This window comes from Coloeus monedula (assembly GCF_965178545.1).
Source record: "Coloeus monedula genome assembly, chromosome: 9".
Classification (NCBI taxonomy): Eukaryota; Metazoa; Chordata; class Aves; order Passeriformes; family Corvidae; genus Coloeus; species Coloeus monedula.
Genome location: NC_138789.1, coordinates 22,869,857 through 22,894,195, shown reverse-complemented (window position 1 = coordinate 22,894,195; position 24,339 = coordinate 22,869,857). Strand labels below are relative to the sequence as shown.

Below are 24,339 nucleotides of genomic sequence, written 5' to 3'. Positions count from 1 at the left end.
TGGTTTGGGTTTTTTCAAGTATAAGCTTGTTTAAACTGTTTTTCGTAATAAAATGCATTTTCAGAACTGACTGGAATGCTCTTGAAGAGGTTGCTTTCCTAACTAAGTAAGCTATAGTATTGCCACTTTCATATAATAGGTAGTTTTTTCTTTTTATTGGAAATCGTATTTCCCAGTAGAACACTAGGGAAAGATTGGTTATGAATTGTGACTGTTTGAGTGGTGGAAGTAACACGCTTCTGCAGTAAAATACTCAAGTATTTCTCTTCTTAGTGGAAAATCACTCAGACTTCTTGGGAGTCTGGCCACCTTGCCAGCTCTATTCAGCCCTCTGTGGGAGGAAATTACAGGTAATATTTCTTAGTCTTTCTACTTTACGTTTCAGGATCCCTCATGGAACCATTTCAGAAACACTACCTTAGCTGTATTTTAGTCGTTTGGGAACTACAAGTTTACTTCTGATCCCTACCTGTAAACTTCCTGGTTTAATGGAGCTTGAGGGAGTCTGCAGTTGTCTGAAGTTACCTTTTCCAGTTTTTGTAACTGGTTCTGCTGTGTTTGACTGAAATTTCAAAGCTAGTTGATTATGGTCTCTAATCCTCAGCACCTCTTTAAACTAATCAAGACAAAGACAGGACTCTGGACATGTCTTAAAAGATGCCAGGTCTAAGTAAGAAGGAAGAAAAAATGTTCATTTACAAACTCAATTTTATTTCCTTTATATTCAGAAAGCTCTGAAATATATTGTTTAATAGGGTATTTTCATAGTTCAGCATAGAGCAATTGATACCCATAATTGTTCAAAGGTTAATAGGTTCCAAAAGGGAGAGGCTGGTGTCCAGAGCTGCTGTTTCAGCAGTATACCAGATGGTTCCATCTCCAGGACAGGCAGGTTTCTTAAAATCTGTTCTTTGCAGAATGAACAAGTAATAAATTTTAAGGGACAATATGTGCTTTATTTGGTGTAGACCAACAATGAAGAGTAGTGCTTTAATAGAACTATGAGGATTATCTGGTCCTAAGACCATGTGTAGATGTCATTTTCAGCTTTTTTCTCACATCTCATATTGTACTTAAATACTTCGGATAAAAAGCTTACAAGAAATATGCCCACATCCCATTTCATAGGTCTCTTGAGGTAGCTGACACTAGAAAAGAAAATCCATGTGACTTAGGTTGTATCTTCCACTGTTCCACTAAATGATGTGCTAGGAAGAATTAAGTACAAAGAGCATATGCTTCTGCAGTGGTTTCACTAATAGGCCCAGCATGGAGAGTTTACAGCCTACAGGCCATTTGTACCTGTCCAAATACATGGACTCTTAGGAGGGAGAAGACAGAAGCTACTTCCAGTCCCATTATCTGATCCCTTAGTGCCAGCACTTGAGTCTTTGTGTCATAGCAGAAGTTAACAGTCCTTTAATTTAGGAGTATGGCAGATCTTTATGGCTATGTTGCATGCAGCTTCCTTTGCTGGGCAGCCCTAAATCCAAGCAAAACCTACATACAGGTGGTGCAAATACTCTTTTTAATTTTAGTAAGCCTGAGCAGGAAGTTGACCTGTCTTCTGTGGCACCTTGTCAAAGATACAAAGCTCCCCCTTCAGCTTTTCCCCACTCCAGCACAGCAGCTGAATGACACATTTCAGGTGAGTGCTGACCTTGGCTTGCCACTGCAAACAGACCTCAGCAGTCCTTTCTTACCTGACACCGCACTGAGCACTGCCTCCCACAGCATCCCTGGAAGCGTTCAGGCTGGATGGGGCTTTGAGCAACCTGATCTAGTGGAAGGTGTCCCTGTATATGGCAGGGGGTTGGAACGAGACAATCTTTAAGGTTCCTTCCAACCCAAACCATTCCATGATTTTCAGTACCTCCTCTGAAAATAGGAGTGAAATAGAAGTCTTGTTCCACAACACAGCAACTGAGTATGGATGGGCTTTTGCATAATTCTCTGCTACTTCTTTAAACACCACACTGGAACTGTTTCACCTTGTTACTGTTGTTTTCCCCACCTCAGAACATGATCAGACTTTACAGTTAATAGTTCAGCATGGAGTAATTCATACCCATGTCATTTTGAATCTCCATTCTAAATTCCTAGAGCAGCAACATCTCATTCAGGAGCAATTCTTTGTTCTACAGATAAGGACAGACTCATGCTTGCCTTGGAAGTAATTGCTATTTACAATCCTTCCCTCCTGAACTAGCTTCAAAATCAGTTGGAACATCATTTTGCTTCAAGAATAAGCATCTTGATCCCTGCAATCATACGACTTCTAAGCACAAATCAGTCTTTATTTCTCCTGGAAGTCCACACAAGTACCTTATTGGCAGATAATAGCTTTTCCTTATTCATTTATTAATTTGTGTTCTGCCATATCTTTGTCATCACTTTGCTCCACATCTAGGACAGCTTTCAGTGCTACAGTGGCCAACAGGGATAATCCCATCACCACCGTTCCCACTACCCTCAGTACTTTAAACCACCTGGGGTAAGTAGGAAGAAGGGAAATGTCGTAATGCAGCGTTATCCCTAAGGCCAGCACAAGCATTACTGCTCCCTGAGTGGTATCTTTGAAAAGCAAGGCTTGGCAGGCAAGCAGAGGAGGAACTGTGCCATTAGCCAGGTTCAGCCAGTCTGGCTTGGCTGGGCTGTTTTCCGGGAGAGCAAACCCCCACCTCATTCCCCCTAGGAAAGATGCTGTTGCAGCACCGTAGGCAATCTGAGCAAAGGCCAGCTCTGGGCAGTAGGTCCCCTGGATGGCCATGGCCAGGGGCACGGCTACAAATGGAATTAGCCCCCCAAGGCTTAAGTAAAGGGCTGGCTTGGGAGAATCCTTTAGTGATTCCAGGCTTTTTTGTGATTCTGCCTCAGGTTCTGCAGGGGTTTTCTTCTTGAAAACGGGGAGAGAGGTGTGAAAAGCCTGGAGCTTGGTTGTGTAAACCGATGCTGGTTTGAGGCTCAGAGATGTTGAGAGAGGACACGCATCTCTCCGCAGCTGGAGGGCGAAGGAAGACCAAGTTGTCTTATTCTTTCCATAGAGGAGCAGTCTGGGATCAGTCAACTTCTGCAGCTGCAAGCACAAAACTTGTTCTGAACCCTGTACAGTGCAGGCTTACAGATCTGCAGGTACCTAAACTATGTACTGAGTATTGTACCAAGTGGTTTTCCAGGTCAGGTCACACCACAGCTGTCCTTGCTCTTGACTTTCAAGTGGTTTTAACTGAACTAATGAAGGTACCCTATGCAGCTGATGAAGAGCAGCTGGGCTCTCCAGAGTGCATAAGCAAAGCTTACTCAGTGCCCACCTATCCCTCCCCACACACATGCATTCTTTAGGCACTTTTAAGATATATCAGTCCTTTTCAGAGTAAAATATGAAACAGTTTCATATAGAAGCAGGATAAGGTCACCCCAGAAACTAGCTACTGTCCCCTCACTACTCCATCAAGAAAAAAGATCTTGAGACAATAAAATCTAATTTTATTAAAGAAATAGCTTTGCCTAAAGGTGCTGTAGAAACAATGAACTGTTCTAGAAAAGCTGAGTGATAAATGTGCTAAAACTCCAACTTGGAAGCCACCCATTTTTCAAAGCTGCAGTCCTATCTTTTGCTATTTTACTTTTAAATAAAATCAGCAAAAAAAGCCTTCAGTTACTTACTTTGAAAGGTGTGTTGAAGCAGCATCGTCGTATGAGAGGAAACATACTTGTTTTGTCAATGCCCTACAACAGAAAAATTCAGAAGGTCTGAACGGATGAATTGCTGAGTTGGTCTGATGTTCAAAGTTTAGTCAGTCTACACTTATCAAATGCAAGAGTCTTACAGGTATATATTTAAAGAGATATATGTATATATATTACATATGCATTCAATCGGTACTTGCCCACTACAGAATATTTAGTTTCAGGCAGCTTTATGAACCGAAGTTCTAAAGCTGTATTAACTGTTGCAAAAACAATTTCTAGTTAAAGAACTGAGTATCAGGGAACAAGTGATGGCTTCCCGTTCATGGATCATCTCCTCTTCAAGGGATAAATGGCTGCAAAAAGCTTATAAACGAGCAATTTCTCACACGCGGAAAAAGCGATCATTAATTTAAAAAGGAGAAGCCATCCCATCCAAGCTGCATGTAAGCTCCCTGCCGAGGTACGACACTCACCGGGTAAGGCGGGTGGCTCGCCCTGGATCTGACTCCGCAGTTCCCGGTCCTGCTGCACCGGAAGAAAAAGGCGGCCCCACGCAACCAAACTCCCCTCAAGGAGAGCGAGGGGAGACTAGAATACATGTATATTCCAGAGGAGGCGGGGGCACTGCCCACCAGAGAGCGGGCAGGACTGGCCGGGTTCTGCCACCGGCCCGGACACGCTCGCTGTGGCGGCTTCCGGTGCTCCCTTAAGCGCTCCGACGGCGCCCGGCGCTTAGCGCTACCGGTCTGAGCGGGAACTGGCGCGACCTATCCTGTTCCGCCGGGCCGGGGAAGGACCCACCCGCGCCGATACCGGTCACTCTCAGCCCGAGAGCCGCGGTCAGTCTGGCAGAGAAGCGACACGCTCCTCTCCTGCCCGAGGAATATAGACCTTCTCCTGGGGGGCAGTGCAGCAGTTCCTGCTTTCTATCTTCCGGCATCACCACATCGGGCGAGTCTCTCTCATGCGGACTACAAATCCCAGCCTGCCTTGCGGCCTGCCGCCCGCCTATCTGCACGGCGGGAATGGCGAATAGCCTTCTGGGACGCGTAGTCTGCAGCTGCTTCCGACAGGCGGTGACGAGGGTGGTGGGAGCCACCGCCGCTGATTGGTGGGGCGGGAGGCGCGGGGGCAGGGAAGAGGAACCGGGGGGCGCGTCCCTTCCGCGTGCTCGGCCCCGCCCCGCGCGCGCGCGGGCCCCGCCCCCTCCGGCCCCCGGCCGGGCAGGGCTGGGCGGCCATTTTGGGCAGAGCTTTGTTATGGTTGTGGGGCCGTCGGAGCCGCGCCAGGGCCCGCCCGGTGAGTGCGGCCCCCGCGCCGCCCCCGCCGCGCCCCCCGCGCCCCCCGCGTCTTCACCTGGCCCTTGCCGCCCCCAGGCCCGCCCCGCCGCCCCCCGCGGCACCGCGGGCTCGGTGTGCGGCCCGGGAGCGGCCTCCCGCCAGGCCGGGCCCCCACCCCCCCCCTTCCCCCCCGCGCTCGGTCCTGCGGCCGCGGCGGATCCGGGGGGGGTGCGGAGGGGGGGGGGGGCAGCGCGAGGTCCCCGCGGGCAGGGCCGGGCCGGGCCGGGGTGGGCGGTGGGGGCCGGGGCTCTGCGGTTTATTGTTTCCTGCTCAGCCGGGAAGTTCGTAGCGCTGACAGTGCCGGAGCTGAGCTCCTGTCATGGGGCCGTCCGTGAGCGGGGCGGGGGGGGCGGCGGGGAACGGGCTGGGGCGGCGGGTGAGTCCCGGGGGGGGCTGGGCAGGGGCAACCCCGCCGTAGGCTGGAAACGAAACTGGGTGAGTGGCACCAGCCCGGCCGCTTCCCTTCGGCTCCTCCCGGGCCGCGCTTCCCGGCTGCCCCCGGCGGGAAGGGGCGGTCGGCGCCGGGCAGTGACACGTGTGCTGCGGGCAGCCGGGGCCCGGCTCGCTGTGCCAGCGAGGCTGGGAAACTTGTCAGGTGCCGCTCGCTGTGTGCTCGTAGAGAAACAGCGCCTGGCCCGAGCGTGAGGCGGCTCTTTCCGGCGTGAAAGTTATTTCCGTGTGTCCGGTGTGTTTTATGCCCCCTTGGCCTAAGGTCTTGTGTGGTTTAACTTAAACGGCTGGAGCTGGACTTGATCAGAACGCGCCTAGCGTTTCAAATATCCACTTAAGACTTTGAATTCAGTTCAGTTTAGTAACGAGCTGTTTTGGAACGATTTTAGAGCAGTCAGTGGGTGTCTGCACAAGTTACGAGTTTTTAAACAGCTTTAGAGGAACAGTAGCTATTTAAATTCTTACAAGTAATGGTGGAATGGCTTAAGAGTGTTGCTTAAAAATCTTTTTATATTAACATGACCAGGTAGGACAGCCTGCCTTTCCCCGCCCCCGAACTGTGAGTGACACAAGTGTTAGTAATGTTGATAATACTCTGAAACGTTGCAAGTGCCTGAGCAAAGTGTGGAAATAGCAAAGAGGAGGAATGGAGATAACAGCTGAGATAATTGGAGCGCCATCAAAGCTGAGTTTACTGTAGAGTTGACATTGCTTCCTATAAAAATGTTAGGTGGTTATGAAAAAAGCTTATGCAAATGTTACTTCGTGAATGAATATGGCTGGTATTTCAGTGAAAGGTTCCCCATGCTTATCCATTTGGAGACCGGTATTTCAAACTTCCAGTTTCTGACTCAGGAAGGAAACAGGTGTAGAGCAGTGGTAGGAACAAATAAAATTCCCAGATTTAAGAGGAGCAGCTTTTCCTCTCACACTCTTTCACATAATTTCTGGAGGAAAGTCCCTTTAAAAAGAACTTCTTGAAGTTTTGTATTTAGAATAGAAAGGCTTCAGGTGGTACTTCCTTATGGCTTTTTTTTTTTTTTTCCCCAGCTATTTGTAGGGAAGTGCAGCCCTCTGTGTTTTATATTCATCTGGTTTATAGCCTTAATCCTATATGACACAGAAGTTTCCATTGCAGATATCATACGAGGACCTAAAGTGGAAATATGCAGGGAACAGATGGCATTTTAAAAAAACACAAATCCTGGTTTTTTTCTGCGGTGTCTCAGAAATATGAGGAGCAGAATGCAGATGTGAAATACAGCAAATCAAAGGGAAGTGCACACTTTCTGAATGTTAGGAAAAAATTTTACTTTGAGAATATCTACAGGGTATGGTCAACTTGTCTCGCATGTGTGACTGCTGTGTGGTGTTACTGAATCTTGAAATTCCTGTTTTAAATTAGGAAACGAAATCACTACAGGAAAAATAATATTCACTAGCATTTTCAATTAATGGAAATGGTATTTTAGGAGTTGTGGGATCCTTATTTTAACACAGAAAAATGCTGTGGTTGGATCTGTGAATTTCTTCAGGAGTGTGGGGTGTCATAACGTAGTTCTTGCCATTACAAAGTGAAGAAAAACTATTGGCTCAGGAGTTAAAGTTACCTTATTTTTTTTTCAGCGTTACAAATTGTTTGAAGTTAGTTGTGTAACTGCTGAATTGACTTAGCTATGAAGTGTACTCCAGGGTGTGCTTTGTTTGTTTGTCTGAAGAGATTGGAAAGGGCTGACTCTGTTCAGTAGAGCTGAAGCATTAAAGCACCTCTCTCCAGCAGAGTGCTGGCTGTGTTTGCATGGACACAGCTTTTCCTTACACCTTTGTAGAAACACCCAGGAGCTGACTGTTGCTCTAGCTTATCCAGGGAGAGGTCATAGTTACTGGATTTTGCAGTTGATGAGGTAGTGTATGTACCAGGAGGTTTGTCTGGGATTTTTAAGTTTTATGTTAATTTATTTGTAGAGGCAGGAGTGGTTTGGTTTTGGTTCTGCAAACTCAGCAATGTAAGTAGACATTTTACTGTCACTTGCGTAGTGACCAGGATGCCAACTAAATCATGTGTGGCGTTTGTTTTAGCAAGAGAAATTGAAGTCCGTGTTCTCTTTGCTCGTCAGATTTGATGAAAAGCAGTGAAGTTGGCAGAAACATGGTCCTGCTCAGAATACTTCATGAAAGCCAGGATGTTGTTTAACTTGTGTGCTGTAACTTTATATGTTCCTGTGAAAATGTGCCAAACTTTAACGAGTTACTGTATGGTCAGAAGATAAATTTATGGTTTTGGGAGTGGAGACTGATAGTGGCTAAGTGTCCACTGCCCCATACATGTATGTGCAAACACTGTGCAGACGTAGAAGTTCTAGGTTAGACAGGGCTGTGAGTGTGACAGTAAGCAGGGAGGGGAAGCATTATGGCTTAATTGATCATACATATTAGTGATCAGGCTGTATCACTCCAAACTGGAAATTCTTGATTAAAGTATGCAGCTCCTTCTCTAGCTGGTCTTCAAAAGTCAGGAGAAGAATTTTCACCCTTTATGCTACTTAGACCTTTCTATAATTAAACAGCAAAACAGTTTTGCAAAGTGTTGGTGTATGCAGTTCTATAATATGACTAATCTGAAATAGTTGCACTTCCAAGGTCTGGCTTAACAAAAATGCTTTGAACCCATGCAGCCAAACATAACTGAGGTTTTCTGCAATAAATGATGCTCAGAAAGAAATATTTTGCAGCATGTGACCTTGTGCCTCAGGGACTGTTGTACATTAGGGAGTTCACCAGGAGCAGCTGAAGTTCTAGGACTTACAGACATTCTAGCAAAAATGCCAGTGTTGGTTTGTTTTCTCCTTGAATCTTGTGATCATTTCCAGTTCAATGTTTTGCATAGTTTTATCCTCCACACTGGAAGGAGTATCACAACTCTGTGGTGTGATGTTAGTGGCTCTTGATAAGAAGATATGTCTGTAATGTTGTCTGAATGTTCCTGGTTTTAGGAATCCTCTTTTTTCAATAGAAGAAGAAATTAGGAATTTTAATTTAATTTCCCTTAGAGAAGTTTTATTTTTGGTGTCTCTTCTAGGTTCTGGATATCTGTGTGACCCCCTCCCCGTAGTGTAGTTGCAACACAGGGAGTATGTGGCAATGAGTGACACTCTCTTGGAATTTTGTCATCTTCAGTTTGTGACAATTAACTTGTAAATAAAAGACTGAGTCTGCCAGGGAGATATATGGTATTATTCTGGGCACAGAAATTATTGGTATTCACAAAGTTGCTGGTGAAGGTGTATGGTAAAGATTACAACAGGTCTCCCTCCAGCCTTTCAGCACAGAGGAGTGTTTTGCCATTGTGTTACAATGCGTCATCCATCATCAAGGGATTAATCAAGACTCACGTGAGATGATCTGAAAAGACCTTTAATGTTGATCTTAAAAAAACTCAGCAAGGAACTCTCATCCTGAAAATGTTGAATGTGTTATGATCTTGACTGTTAGTTTGGGAAAACTGTCTTTTCTCTACTTTGAACTACAGTTAAAAGTGGAGAAATGGGTTAATGACAGCTTTAATGTCTTCAGGTTGACTGGGCCTTCTGGAATGTATCCTCTAGTATTTAGGGAGCTGAGAGCCTGTGGGGGTGGGAAAAGTTCCAGAATGCTGAGGAGTTGAGGAGCATTTTCCCTCACAACATCTAGAAAAAAGGCAATACTTGGGTATGTCCAGAGGAAGAGTGTTCACATCAGGGAGTCTGCGTCATGTACTTTTTGGTGGTTTCACTTCCCTGTATTGCAATGATGTTCTTACTGAACACACAGATAATGTGATCCTGACAAATTCAATAAATGGTCTGAAAACAATAGCTTTGGATTCAGCCATTTTGGTGTAGATGGGTTCAAATTACTGTGTTTTGGTATTTTGCCTACACAGACAAGTAGCAGCTGGCAGGGCAGCAGTTCTGTGGGGGAGTATCTGGGGGTTGTAATGGTTCCTAAATTATCATGAGTCAGCAGCATCACTGTCATGAAAATTCACTTGTCATACTGGAACATATAGAAGCATTTAAAATAAGGTAATGAAGCAGTTTCTCCGTTCTGCCGAGGAGTGGTAGGTGTTCAGCAGGAGCTATCTTGTTCAGTTTGGGATAATGTCATACTTGGGAAAGTTATGGCTGTGTAACAAGGTCCATAAAGAAAATAACAAAGTCTGTGAAAGAGAGAAACTGTAACTAAGGATTGGAAAAAAAATTGATTGGTTAGCTCTACGGTGGTTTTATACAACATGTTTCATCAGACATTAGCAGGTGATGTATACAGCAGCTTAAAAAAGTTACCTGCAGGTATAACTGGGAGGCAGCTCTGACATCGTGTCACTGCCTGCAAGCTGTCACACTTGGTAGGTGGGTCACATCAGTTTTTTCGTCATTGGTGCTTTGAACTTGAAAGCTTGATCTTTGCCAGTAAAATTTGACTGGTTAAGGGTGGGTTGTTTGTTGGTTTTGGTTTTTTTTTAAAGCATGGCTATATTTGATCCCAGAATATGATAGTAGATCCTTTTTCTGCTGCCAAACAGTGCTGGGATACAGGGCGGTCTGTGGGATTTCCCCAGGAAAAAAAAAAAACCCACCTGCTAAAGTTGCCTTTCAGTCAGGGAATGCTGAAGTTTTGGTCTGGAGAAAAGATTTCTTAAAAGGTATCTGCAAGGAGAGTTTAGTCAGGTTTCTACATCCGTCATGAGTAAAACAAGTAGTTATGAGTTGAAATTGCAGCAGAATATGTTCAGGTGAGGCATTAGATGCAGGGACAGGCTTTCAAGCCATACAAATAACCAAAACAGATTGTAGGGATACCCTGGAGAGTGCTGGTGTGCTAATCTGGTTTGATTTACAGCTTCCAAAAAAATATTCCAGTGGAGGTATGTATAGCTGCATAATGAATTCCAGTCTGCTGATGACAAACTCGTTTTTCTGATACTTTATGAGACATTTCAGGATTAATTTTTGGACCTCTGCAGGCTGAAGATCACTGTACAAATTGGTGAAGGGGGGGGCGTTGCTTAGTTGACTTTCAGAGACATCTGATGGAAGACGGTAGAGCTAAATTCTTTTAAATCTCAGGAAAAGGTGCTTAACTGTGCAATGTATGAGGATTTTTTTCCCACACAGATGTTTTGCTTGTATTCCCTAATTTATTGTGGGACACTAGGATAGAAGAATCAGTGTTTTAGTCTTGGCCCACACAGATTACCTGCAGAAAAACAATAATTCTCTGCAAGATCTAAAGACAAAGCTGAAACCAGCTGGACAACATTTTGTCCATAACCCCTTGCTTTATTTTAATTCAGTTTCACAAACTAGATTGTAGATAGAACTCCAGGAAAACACTGTGAACATCTAAAGAGGATATATGTCCCAGCTGCAGCAAATCATTAGATGACGGGATGACTTTTTCTCTTTCTCCTTTTTTTTTTTTTTTTTTTTTTTTTAAAGCCAAGACCAAACTAGTGGAATATGTATTATTTTTGCAATTTATTTTATATGTATAAGAGTTGTTTTAAACTGAATTGTGTTCAGTGACTTTTCTGCATTGATGTTTGTTAATACTTTCTCAATCAGAAAGTGCTGAAAATGTTAAACCAGTGAAATGAAAACCATTGCAGACAATGTAAACTTTACAAACTAATGCAGGTGTTGTACACATGCTGAAAAGTGCTGAGTGAACATGTCTTTGTCATGTCCTAGTTACGGACAAATAAATGTGGAGTTTGATCATATTGTCCTGGTCTTGATGTAAAAGGGTTTGGAAATAATCCAGATTGCAGGGAGGGGCAGAAAAGGTATGAGTTGTCCCTCAGTCTTGGCAGGCTGTCTTTAGGGGAAGTACCTATAACTGGAATGCACCTCCCTTCCCAGTTTGTAGTACTGGTCTTGTAGGACCCAGGTAATGGTATTGAGGGGAAGAATTACTACAGTACTGGTTAGGAGAATGGTCTCTTATTTCTGAATGTCCTCTGTTTTGTTGACTTTCAATTCTCCTTCCTCTTTGCAAATGACATGCCTTTTACTTGCTTATCCTTCATCTGAAATGCAGATCTGTACTTCCGTCTACTTGATTTGTAGTCTCTCTTGCCTTGACACAAATATTTGATAAATAGTCTGGTTGCATTTGAGGCTCTTTTCCAAAGGAAATACGTTTTTCTCCACTCCAAATGGAATATATTTAAATGTAAATGTGCTATAGTAGCAGTAATAACCCTGGTAAAATACTGGCTTATAAAATACCCTTAGTGGGAAATACCTATCCCATGATTTTTTTTTTAAGGTACTGGAGAACTACTTACTTAACTTCTGCTTAGGCTCCATCCACATCTCTGGAAGACAGGTAGGCAGGAGGTATGTAGCATACAGCAGGGATAAGCCAGTAATTACATATTTGCAATTCTTTCCTGATGATGGAGAACATTATCCTGGTGTGTGCTACTGAGCAGTAGAAGTGACTTTGTTCCTTAAGGCTTTGGGCAGACTGTACAGATGGCCTCTTCATTGCCCTTTCACTCATTCTGTCATAAGGGTTTGGGGACAGGAGTGGTACCTTAAAGGCAGCCATGACGAGGTGCTGTGCTGTGTAAGGTTCTGGGCGGAACAGAGCCTTATCTTGACTTACTTGCAAAAGATCTGTAGATCGAAGTGCAGTACAAAATAGATGTTTGATTTTGTTCCTTAAAGAGCTAAAAATAAAAAGACCTTTGGATTTGATTAAAATAGTAGAATACCTTCTCCAGATTTAAAATACCTTATTTAATAAAATGCTAAAGCTGTTTGAAAGTTCAGAATGTTGATCACGTTTAAAGCCTAATATTATTTAAAATGTGTTTCTTTGGTTTGTATCAGTAGTGTCAATAGATGCACTTGTTTAAGAGGTGTACCATCCCTGAAACCTTACTTCTTGCAGCAGGGCAGAGTAGTAAACAGGTTTTAATATTTCAGGTAAATACCACTGTTCTCTAACATAAACAGTATTAAAGGCAGTGAAAGGGACATTGGAGGGAGGGAAGTGGAATCTTAACAGGCATAGGAGAGAGGCATAAGGGATGACAGCATTGCCAGTGGCTGCACAGTATGAAACATAGGAATAACTGGTGGTAGGCATAATATCTAGAAAGCCTGTGTTCTCCTATTTTGTGCTTATGAGGAGTTGACCCTTTTAGATTTTACATGTTTACAATGGCTTTATCTTGTTATTCTTGGTGCTTTGAGGAGTAAATTCATGAAAACCCCTTGGAAGGGTTCATTTTTGATGTATCACACTTGCTGGCTATGGTCCAGAGGCTTATCGTCTTGCACAGGCTTCTGTACAGGCTCCCCATGATGCTGCCTTTTCCAAAATATGCTTTGGGCTTTTGAGTTAAGTACAACTTGCTTCCAAAGACAAGTTTGCTGGCTTTTGTGTGGTAATCTTGCTAGTAAAAACTTGGCTCAACAGAAGCTTGGAGGGCCGGTGTATCATCAGTGAATAACATTTCTGAAGGTCGTGTTTTTGTGAGTGGTGTTTTCTTGTTCGATCTTTCCTACAGTCCTAGAAGTCACTTTTTTCTGTTACTGGGTTGTTACTTTTGTATGTCCTTGTATCTTTAATTGGTGTCACAAAGGAAAAAAATAATCTCCTTACCCCCTATACTCTAGATCTCAATATGTATTCATGAGACCAGACTGTTAAGGCTTTGCTCGGTGTGTGGTTTTGTGGGGGTATGCGTTTGTCTAGAAGTTTTGAAGGAGGGAAGACTGGGTCAGCGTGGCCTTGGAGAAGTGGAAAGTAAGTATGTGAAGGGACAGGTTGTTTGTGAAGCAGAGCTGTGTGAGATGTCAATGGAAGGACTGTCAGTAGAGAAAAGGGGATTAGGACATAGATGTGTCTGTATGGACCTTTCTTAACCTATTTTCAGTTCATTTAAGTTAGTCATCTGGTTTGTGTAAATGGTCAGGTATGTAACAGTTGGTATGATTTTCCCCCACCACTAGCCTGTTACTCTGGAAGCACTTTTGTATGGCCAAGCTTCTGGCATGTTTTCATTTTGGAATATAGATTTGCAGTGTTCTGTCTAGAATACAAAACAGTTTTGATGACTCTGCAAGATAGATTCATTTGCTTTAAACTTGAAAACCAAGTTGTTAATCTTTCTGTAATAGATCCTTTTCACTAAAACATTTAATATCTATATCTGGGAAAGTTTTAGTTTAGTACATGATTAACATTTTAATCCATCCTTTAGTGTTCTAAAATGGGCTCATATTTCTATAAATCTAGAAAACTGTTATGAGTGATGCTCTGTGTTTTTAGATACTACATTTTTTTCAGCAGCCAGATACAATTTAAGCAATGTTTTTTGCAGTATTTTTAATTAATAGGGCTGTCCTTTATTTTGGAAGGCTGGCTGTGGGATATAATGGGAAGAAACGAGTAGGGATGGCATATCTGGGATAGTTCTTCTGGTTCCTAATACCTCAGGTGTGTGAGCTCTACCAGTTGTACGTGCCATTCCGGAACATCTGCATTTGTCCTCTCCAAAGGGAACTGTTTTTGAGTTGTGCAGACAGGGTGAAGGTGTGTCTAGACAATTGTATTAATGGAAGTGAAAGGAAAAGGAAAGTTTGTTTTGTAGCTACTTTATGTAGGTGAACTGGAAATGAATGATCTCAACTTGTGAAGACATGGCTCACCAGTTGTTATGACAACTATTGAACGAGTTATGCTGCACTTGTGTCTTTTATAGTAAGGCCTAATAATGCATGCAAGGTTGAAGCAAGGTTTATAATTATATTATAAATGTAATTCACTGTCACAGATTGCCCAGAGAAGTTGTGGATGCCCCATCGCTGGAAATGAGCATTCTGGTAAAGTGGAAGGTGTCTCTGCCTGTGGCGGGGGGGCTGTAACTAGATGGTTTTTAAGGCTGTGTACCCAAATATGATTATCTTTATAATATGTTTTTGATAGTAAGACCAAGCCTTGTTAGGTTTGGGGTTTTTTCCTGGAAAACAGGGTAGTGAAATTTCACGTGAGGCTTTTTGATAGCCTTAAGGAAGTCAGTAGCATGCTTTTGACTCTTCCTGAGTTGGACTGCAGGCTGTGCTCCCTATTTTTGTGAATCTATTGGGTGAATTGGAGGTTATTAGAAAGAGATATTTCAGTGAATGCATATTGTGTTAATTCCTTATCATAAACTAACGTACACCTATTCAGTGACACTACTCTGAAAAGTAGCTAAGCGGGAAGAGGTCTGTTCTGAATGTTTGGGCATATCTGCTTGATTAAATAACTTTAAAAGAGCTTCACAGAAAGAAAACTGATGAGGGAAGTAAATTCTGTTCTGCCTTCTGCATCCATGAAATTGTTCACTAATTTTTCTGAATGCTTTTGCAACCCAGCTGACATCTGATCTTTAGGTGATCTTTAGGAGTATTACTGAAATCCCAATTGACTTGGCTGGTTAGAAAAACAAATCTTTACTTTTTTAAAGTAAACATGCTTTATTTAGAGCAATAGATAGAAATGCAGTGAACTGAAATTGTGGCAGGGATAAACAGGTGTTGTCCTTGTGACCTTTTACAGCTGCTATTAACTGGATTGATAAATGTGTAATGAAGGGTAAAAGTTTACTTTTATGCTGGTTTTCCACTAGAGGCTCCACGTCTTTGTGATTTGCTGTTGCAGGAGAGGAGAAACTGAATTAGAGGCTGCAATTAATAGGATTTGTGGTAGACAGCAGTGCTGAAGGGACCTGGGAATGTTTGCAGGGTACAGCGAAGCAGAAAAAACACCCAGTAAAATGTGTCCATTTCAGAAATGTGCACTGCAGTACGTCATGTGGACAAAGGTTGGAAGCCCTAGTTCCAGGTATTCCCAGAGAGGTGGTGTGCTGGAACAGGGTGTCATGGCACAGCAGGCAGCCTGTAACTCAGGGGAGACTGCTTCCCCTTGCGTTTTTACAGCCTCGTAGGCCAAGGCAGGAGATGGAAGAGGAAGTAAGAGGAAAAATGCACTGCTGCTAAGGCTCATCTGTTCTGTTTGTTAGGGCTTCTGAAATATCTTGATCCGTTTCCAGTGAATAATTTCATAGCTCAGTGGCTCTGATTAGCTCGTCTCTCTAGGCTCTTGTTCTGGTCAATGTAAGTATTTACATATTGAACACCTCCTTGGTTCCCACTGTCAGGTATATCTGAAAAGCTCAGCTTGAGAGTCAAAGCTTTAGAAACTCTGGTTTAGAGATTAACTCTGATAAAGTGTGTGTTAGGAGTAGAAATGAAAATAAATAGAAGGCTGAAATCCAGGCAACTCCCTTCAACTGTGGTAGAGCAAGACGTTTATGAAAGGGGTATTGGAGAATGGGGGTTTCTCTCTGACTGCAGATGTTTCTTACTGTAGTCTGTGTCTCTAACTTGAATGTGCTTGTATGTTCCTTCTGTTTTCATGCCAGTTTTTAATATTTGTTTAAGCAAATACACTATAAAATCTGGTATATAAAAGAGCACCTGACAAGTTTGTTTGACTCAGTTTGACCACTTCTACTTGCATGTAAAATAACACAGTGAAGGGTATTTAGTTGTGAAACTTAAGCACTTACCAAGGGGAAAAAAGTACTTTCGGAACAACAAAAACTTACGTAAATAGGTTACTAAAGGCATTTTTAATGTTACATGTAAAAAATGATAATATAAATTGTTAACAGTTCTAATTAACCTTTAAAAATAAGTGGAACCCAGGTGCTAATACAGGGTTTAATTTTTTTTGTACTTAGATTACTTGCCAAAGACTATTTCATTTTGATGGGTGAAATAATATTTTGGGATAGTTGACAGACAACCATTTTTTTCTGCACCAAAGCTCATTAATGCAGGTTTCATTGTTCTGAAAGGAGGTATGCCTTTAGAGAACATTTCATTTAGTGATATTATTATTATTTTCTTTTTCTGATTTGTATTACCAGAAATAATTCACATTTTAATTAATTTAAAAGGAAACCGAGAATTAATTAAGTTTGCATTGACACGCACTTTCCTTTGCTTTTTTTCTGGAATTGGGAGTGGTTACTGATGATCTTTGTCCTTGTGTTTTCCATAGTGAAGCAGAGATCAGTACAGATTGAACTGTAAATGCAATATTAGAAGAACTGAGTAGTTATCAAAGGTCAGTTCAGTTCTGTGTAGTAATAGGGAATAAAATCTGTTAGATATTAGGAAGAAAATTTTTCAAGTGCACACTTTTTCCACTGTATAAATGGGCCATGCTCCCAAATCTTGAACATTTGATGCAGTTTTCGTGACATTAAGAACCCAAAGAGTAGGGTAAAGGCTAATAAGGGTGATTAGAGGTATTCAGAAGGCTTCCATGAATAGTCTTGGTTTGGAAGAGGCATGACTTGAGTCAGTATATCTTGTGTAAAATTGTGAGTACCGTGAAAAACTGAATAGAATGTGGTTGGGCACTTTGGTAGCACAAGAAAATACCCAGTTGAATTGAGGCTGGCGTTTTTTAATAGCTACAAGTTGACTTCTACACAAAGCACAAGTAAACTGTGCCCACTCTTATCTGGGAGGCAAAAATGTATAAATGTGTCTGAAAACAAAGCAACTTGAACAGATTTGCATAGAAGCTCTGACTGGTAATAAATTGTAATACAGACTCTGGCTTAAAAGTCTGAGAAAGTATCCTGGGAGTCCTGCTGCTATTTGTTCTTGGTCTTGCACTTTTTTTTTTCCAATAATTTGTTACAGGTTGCTGTCAGAGAGGGTAATGGAGAGACTGTGGGTCTTGCCCCTTAGGATTTTGTGATATTACTGTTGTCAGTAGAGTGGTAGGTTATGGAAGTGGTCTCAGGTAGGTTGCAGATCTGCTGTTGGATGGGATCCAGAGCGTGTGTGAGAGGGGGCTGTAAAACCCAGCATGGGGGCTCATCCTGGAGACTGAAGAGTTTCAGTGCTACTGTATTTTACAGCACTTCATCTAACAAGGTTTTTGCTCTAGCAAAAAGTCTTCCATTTAAATGTGAAGTCCCTTGTTCTTTTTGTGCTGGGGTGTGCCCAGGAAGGCGATGACTGAAGAGTTGTGTATGTCCCTACCGAATTTTGGGGTCAAGCCTAGGAGTTGTACTAGAGGGCTACAGGTGCACCTGGCACTGCTTAATGAACTGCCCTGGTCATTCATACTTACAGTGATATCAAAATAGCAGCTTAAGAGACCCAAATCTCTGCAAGTTCATCTACAAATTGGTGGTTGGAGTTTTACAAAATGTTTCACCTTTGCTTTAATTGTGCTGAAATGTGAAAGGAAGCCTCGCAGCAACACGAACTGTTGATGTGCTTTCCTTTTCCCTTGCCTTTTCCAAAGGTCCTGGGAACCTTTTTGGTAAATGGAACCTGGGTATTGTACTTCTGTGGTGTTTTTATTTTTGTTTTGTACTCAGACCTGGTTCTTACTTCAAAACTGCAGTTCTGTGATGTTCATTTATTTAGATACCTTAAATCTAGAGAACAGTTCTCTGTGGGCTTTCTTTAGGTCCATTTTTCACATTGCTGTGAACCATTCTCAAGGTTCATTAAATCAACTTACTAAATTTTTAAACTTCTATCAATAGCTTGACTTAGCTCAATTGCTATACTGTTCATTCTGAAAAGCATATTTATTCAGAAGGTAATGAATCTTGTTTAAATATAGTCAACTGCATTGACTTCATCCCTGTTTTGTCTTTCACTTACTCATCAAATGTTTGGTGGTAGACTTAGAAGGTCCCATCTTAAAGAGTTCTGTACCTGTACAAGTTCAGCATGATGGGAAGTCTGTTCTGTCTGCAGCAGATGTTCCATTATGTCCATTATGCACACTGAAAAATTACCCTTTAATATAAAAATATGTCTTTATAGATTGGTTGTTTGCAATGTGTAGTGCTCAATAGATTGTAGCACAGGATAGGGCACTCAGAAAGTTCCCAGGTCAATACTGTGTGTGGCCATGACCACTCTGGTTTTTCTTTGTCTTGGCTGGTAGTTTATACGTGTTGTGAGGCTGCTTGTTCTTGCTTTGTCTGCAGAAATGTGGTTGTGGCTCAGAGCCTAGGTGAAGTGTTTCCATCTTTCCAAACTCCTCTATACAACAGTAACATGCAGTTCCAGAAAGAAAAAAAAAAAAAAACATAAAAATGAAGGGATTTATTAAAGGGGTGACCCAGAAGATAAAAGGTGGTCGTTCTTTTACTATTCCCAGTGTGTGTTTATTTTGAGCCTTGATGAAAATCACCTTAAAAACTTTTTTTAAAAACCCACATGGGTAGAATAAAGAGTGACATAACATATGCACTGAAAACCAAAACTGAGCAAAGAATGGAACCATATCCAAACAAAGAAAAAAAACTCTGATAAGTCAAATATAAAAGCATAATAAGGCACACCTAAAGGCATCCTGAGAAACAGCTGATGGCATCAAAACCGTAATAAACAGTCTTGGTTGTTTCAAGATCACTAAACTGTGTATTTGCTTCTGGTTAGGTAGGATGGTTCAAGGAAAAAGAGGTCATAACAGAATAACTCAGGCTGTGGTGGTGGTGATATTTTCCATGGAGCAGTTAATGAAATACCATTTGTATTACTGTCATCATCCTCTTGAGAGGGGAGTCTGGCTGTACTGGAGCGGGTGAGGAATGACGTAGGCACGTAGAGATGAGGCATTTGGAATGGCCAGGCATACCTGCAGCCTAGAGTCTCATTATTTTAGCAGCAGGTTTTAAAATTGCTATGAAGTGTGGAATCGCTTTCATCAGCTGCATGCAGTTTCTCCACTCTTCCCTTTATTCTGATTGGTTTTGTTGCTCTTTTGTGGACTAACTCTGGGAAGTGATCATTTAAAAGTGAAAATGCCCTTTTCAGGGACTCTTAATTAGATTATTTCAGGTTTTGTTTTGATCAGAGATCAAATAGCTTTTGGCACTTGCACTATAGTTGCTTGATTTCCCTTTCTGTTCTTCTCTTTAGTCATACTTTGTCATGTTTATGCCACTTGTATTGACGGAGTTTTGTTTGGTTTTTTACAGTGACGGTAGTTCCTGTCTCACCTCTTTGATGGAAGAGGACTATGACCCAGAAGTGAACTCTTCACTGTAGAACAAGAAGCTCTTGTGGATAATTGTGTCCCTTTAAAAGCAGCACCCAGTCTACAAAAAATAGAGTAGAAGAGATTATTTTTGGACCTGGCTTTTTTTGTTCATGTGACCTATGTTTCAGCATGTAAATGGTGAAAAACAGGGACAACATTTGTGCCTGCTTCTGAGCTTTATATCAAGTAGTGCTTAGCACTGTGGAGCATTAGCCAAGTTACGTGAAGACTAGAGTATATCCTAACATTCATTTTTTAAAATATTTTACCTTTTTTTAGCAGATGTATGTGATAAAAATGAAATTTATATTTTAAGAGCACTTGGGCAGATGCTTCTTGTTTAGATCTCAGCATTTAGGGCAAACATTTTTACGTAACATCTTTTTTCCAGAGCATTTAGGTTGATCTGCTGCAGATCATGAACTGTCCAGCAGCTTTGAGTGTATCTGTTCAGTATTAACCATGATGTTGCTCTGAATGTTGTCATGCAGACTTGACAAACCTTTTTGTAATGTAAAGGCTGACTTCTGTACTACCATAACCAGAGGAAATTTAATGAGGTGAACGTGGGTGTGGCTTTTTTAAATATAAATTACCTTCTTAGGTATCTTTTTTTTTGTAGTGAGAGTGCAAAGAGAGGGTAAAATGAGCAGCTGAGGGGGTGAAGGGCACAGTTGGCACGAAGTGCGGCCTCTCGTGCTCTGCTTTGAGACGCACTATTGCCTCAAGGCTGGCCTTCCAGAATTCTGGAGAAGGAAGGAACCCAGAGGTCACTGAAGCACACAAACTGAGGACATTGGACTGCAGAGGCCAAACTCAGGGTAAGTGATCATATGTACTTACTACTTTGCTATACTGTATTGACTTGCTTCTAGATAAACTAAAGTTGAAAAGTAAAGCAAAATGGTAAATTGGAGAACCTTCCACAAAAAAAGATGGAATTCATTTATACAGAGCAATAGTGAAATGTTCATCATTTTGAGCAGTAAAAATTGCTGTGATATGTTGGAAAGAGCATAGGAGTTCAGGAGCTGGCATATGGTTGTCTCTCAGGTCTCTGATCTGCTCTAAATGTCTCTTAACATCACAAGTTGGTCATATTTGATTTACAGCCTCTGGAATAAAACATGCAGTGGTCACCCCTTTGCAGACTGTGAGACAATGATCAGTGAAGAATTGTACCCCAGATTCTGTCGTATCTTGATTTTTACATCTACCTTGTATGGCTTTTCTGTGCCATTCGTTCTGTTTCCTTCCCCCTCCACACCCATTCTGTCATGAACTCCATGGGTGTATTAAGTGTAAACTGGAAGTAACGGGGAATGTTGGAGTTCTTACTTGTTTCAGTCAGAGGAGTAAAGTCAGCAGGACAAGAAAAATGTTCAAGTACAATATGAAAAACTTCAGCACTTTCCCCCTCCAATTTGTATAGGCCAAACTTTAAGAGGTAAATTGTATTATTATTTCAGTTTGGATAAGATGACAGGGAGTGTTCTTTTCATTTACAGATCCTGGCCATGAGGTTTGATGCCTCATTTTATTGAAGGGAGACACTGGACCTAAATGGCGCAGCATGACTTTGTTCCTGCCTGGCTTAACTTCTCAACACCACAGTCAACCAAGGTAACAGTAATACAGATCACCTCCTTTCACAGCTCTTGACCATGGGTAAGATGAGTGCATTAGGTTCTCTGTGATTCTACGTGAGACAGGTGGATTTGTGAGCTGTTCTGATCAGATCCAGGCTCATTGACATTGCTGGCTAATCAATGTAGATATGGATGCTGTATTGAAAACTCGTACAGGAATGTGTGGCTTGGTGGTTTTTTTCAATTAGCCAAATGTCACTGTTGGACGGACAGGCTCCTGGAGAGTCCAAATGAGTGCTTCATTACGTGACTTTTTACTTTCCGCAGTCCCCTGCAGCCACCTTTGAGAAACATGGAGAGCATCTTCCACGGGGAGAGGGCCGCTTTGGCGTGAGCCGCAGGAGACACAACTCTTCCGATGGATTTTTCAATAATGGGCCCCTCCGAACTGCGGGAGGTGAGTAACAAGGATCAGAATGCAGCCTGAGAGCAAACATTTTGAAATGTTCTACAAAATGAAGAATTCAGCAGAATAGAAACATCCTTCCAGACTGTACCTTTTCAAAACATCCTATGAGGAAGTTGTACTACTCTCTTCTCCCATACAATGTGCTCAGGCCTTAAGGGGTTTTCATGGTAGCTGTATGTGCATTGTGCAGCTTGGTTTGTTTTCTGATATAATCACACAGTACTTAGTAAGTTCAGCTCAGCAGTTACTTAGTGAACACTGGCTGAACAACAAGAAAGACAACCTGATATTTCCAGTATTCTGTATACTGTGTTGATTTTTCTTATTTGCATCCTTATCTCCTTTTGTTTAGACTGCTGGCATCAGCCGTCCCTTCTCCGCCATGATTCTGTAGATTCTGGTGTTTCTAAAGGAGCTCATGTTGGGCTTTCTGGCAGTCAGCCTGGCTGGCATGGTCCCTCACGGGGCCATGATGGTGTGAGCCAGCGTGGAGGAGGAGGAACTGGAGTTCATCGCCACTGGAATGGCAACTTCCATTCTCGGAAAAGTTCCGCCTTTCAAGAAAAGCTGCCTGTTGAATCCAGGGAAGAGAAGAAGGAAGATAAAGAGCATTTACAGTTTGAGGAGGAAGACTTTGTAAGTGTGTAGCTTCTCACTAGAAGTGGCAGGTGTGAGAAGTAGCTTTTCGATCTCATTTGTATTAGCATTGATAGGTGATGAGGATCTAGAGTTGCATTCTGTTCCACGTTTGAGACACAACAAATTTAATAAAATTAATCTGACACTGATAGGATGCTGATTGGTACCCAGAGCCCTCAGGACTTGGCGACCTGTTGGATTATGGGGTTTGGCTCATATGTTTTGCAAAATGGTTATTGTGAATTGAAGGCATTGTAACATTCAAGCTAGGTCTTCAGCGAAACCCATAAGGTGGCAGAGGAAGAGTGGTTGCATTGACTTTGTGTCTTTGCTTACAAAGCCTTTTTTTTTGCTCCTAGAAATACATCTGTTTGGCTTATCTTCGGTATGCCTGCTTCAGTCTTCCTGTCTCCTTCACTCTGATACATGTTGGTGTTTGTGATAACCTTCCCAAGCTTGCTCATGACATGCTCAGACCTTTGCAACCGTCTGCCTTGAATCTTCTGGAATAGTATTATCAGAGATGTTTTCCTCTCTCTCTCTGCTTATCTGTGGATCAGGGTTTCTTGAGCCATTTCTTCCATCACTATCTCCAGTTCACCAACTTCCTTCTTACTCAGCATTTTGATTCACGTGGTATTATCAGTACGATAGTCTCTTACATCCTGACTCTATTTTTACTGGAGTATCTTTCATTTTTCAAACTTTATCAAATAGTACTTGGACTTACAGCGTTCATCCTTACCATGTACCTTCCTTAATGCTAATGCTTTGAGAGATGTGCACCTTTTCTGCTTTCTCTTTTCAATTTAATTCTATTTCTTCTGACCCCTGAAGAGTGTTTTATTATTAGACCATGTGGGGGTTTTTTTTTGCATCTATTTCTTGCTGTCTCTAGGCTCTTCTTGACCAGTGTAATGAGGGGAGTATCATGTGTAAGGTTCTGGTAACTCTGTCCTTTCCCTTAATGCAATTCCTCTGTCTTTATCTTCAGTGCTAAAGCCTTTGCCGCCTCCTGTAATGAGAGGTTCTGGTGATACTGTGCACACTTGCATGTATCATCATCATGAGGTTTTTGCTGTCTTCTTCAGCATTTGTCTCTGGAAGGCTGTTCACAACTGAAATTGTTGTGGCAGTTTGATGGCTTTTGTTCAGGAATTTACGTGTCAGAGTGAAATACACTAATGCCGCCAGCTGCTTCAAGCCAAAATCCAGAGCCTACACTTAAACTGCCACAGGAGGCAGTTTGATTTAAGCTGCTGGGGTTTTTTTCAGTGAAGTGCCTGGGAAGTGATTGCATGCTCTTGTTCAGCTGCTGCCGCTTGGAGCAGGAGCCTGCATCACAGGGTGGTCAGCAGCTGGAAAACAGGGATAAAGCTTGTGTGTCGATTTCTGTTACCTGATTTCTCAAGAATACTGTAATTCAGAATTTCTGTAAGCCTGTTTTTTTGACTGTCAAAAGTCTGTTGAAATCTAGAAATATTGCAGTGACTGTGACTGTGCAATCTGTTGTTGTCTATCTTGGTCTAAATCTTTATTCCACGTACTTCATTCTCTTTGCCTTGATGAGTGCCTTCCCCAACTACATGCCTGTTTCTTCTCTAATTACTTCCCTCATTTTTAAGATGATAATACCACGTGCTGGCTAGCAGCAAGCTTTATTTAGTAACTCCTGTATTGTTTTTGCCATAGTGGTGAAACTGATGTATGCTGTGGTTAAGTGTGTAGCTGTTAGGCCTGTGTGGCTGACAACACTTTTCCTGAAAGGTTTGCAAAGCATGTTGTTAGTCTCAGTGTGAGCATGTCTACTGTAAAACTGACCTGTAGCTAAAAATTGAAGCTCTTAAACAGATTAATTTCTAGGGACTGAGGCAGGAATTTATGCTATGGTATGACATTTTTTCCTAACTCTTATAGAACAGGAATACCTACTATGTCAGATGCTCGCTATTAGAGAGTTATGCTGTCACCATAGTAACTGACATATGAGAAATTCATTAGAAAGAGGAAAAAGATGGCTGTATTT

At 42.1% G+C, this 24,339-nt stretch overlaps 2 protein-coding genes across 4 annotated transcripts in view; one reads left to right on the top strand and one right to left on the bottom strand.

Annotated features, from left to right (window-relative positions):
• Positions 1-810: 810 nt before the first annotated feature.
• TMEM69 (transmembrane protein 69) lies at positions 811-4,622 on the bottom strand. Its single transcript, XM_082286818.1, has 3 exons — positions 4,167-4,622; positions 3,667-3,729; positions 811-3,076 (listed from the first exon to the last, which is right to left on the bottom strand). The coding sequence occupies exons 1-3, from the start codon at positions 4,290-4,292 to the stop codon at positions 2,351-2,353; spliced, it is 915 nt and encodes a 304-aa protein (XP_082142944.1). The 5' UTR covers positions 4,293-4,622; the 3' UTR covers positions 811-2,350.
• Positions 4,623-4,893: 271 nt separating this feature from the next.
• The window catches only part of GPBP1L1 (GC-rich promoter binding protein 1 like 1), a 31,753-nt gene continuing 12,307 nt past the window's right edge, over positions 4,894-24,339 (top strand). The window contains exons 1-5 of one of the 3 annotated variants that reach the window (XM_082287460.1): positions 4,894-4,992; positions 19,555-20,437; positions 21,125-21,239; positions 21,533-21,662; positions 22,027-22,310. In XM_082287460.1, coding sequence (XP_082143586.1) covers positions 21,180-21,239; positions 21,533-21,662; positions 22,027-22,310 — 474 coding nt within the window. In that variant the 5' untranslated portion in view covers positions 4,894-4,992; positions 19,555-20,437; positions 21,125-21,179. Of the gene's footprint in view, positions 4,993-11,397; positions 11,415-14,346; positions 14,366-19,554; positions 20,438-21,124; positions 21,240-21,532; positions 21,663-22,026; positions 22,311-24,339 lie in introns of those variants that run through there. The other 2 variants (XM_082287462.1, XM_082287461.1) reach the window with 2 other exon arrangements.

Bases quoted from the DNA above. Each gene is read 5' to 3' on its own strand.
- TMEM69 (XM_082286818.1), bottom strand. From the start codon at position 4,292: ATGTATTCTAGTCTCCCCTCGCTCTCCTTGAGGGGAGTTTGGTTGCGT. The intron at 3,730-4,166 runs GTGAGTGTCGTA...TTTCTGTTGTAG, and splicing joins CGAGCCACCCGCCTTACCCG to GGCATTGACAAAACAAGTAT. The intron at 3,077-3,666 runs GTAAGTAACTGA...TTGTGCTTGCAG, and splicing joins GCTTCAACACACCTTTCAAA to CTGCAGAAGTTGACTGATCC.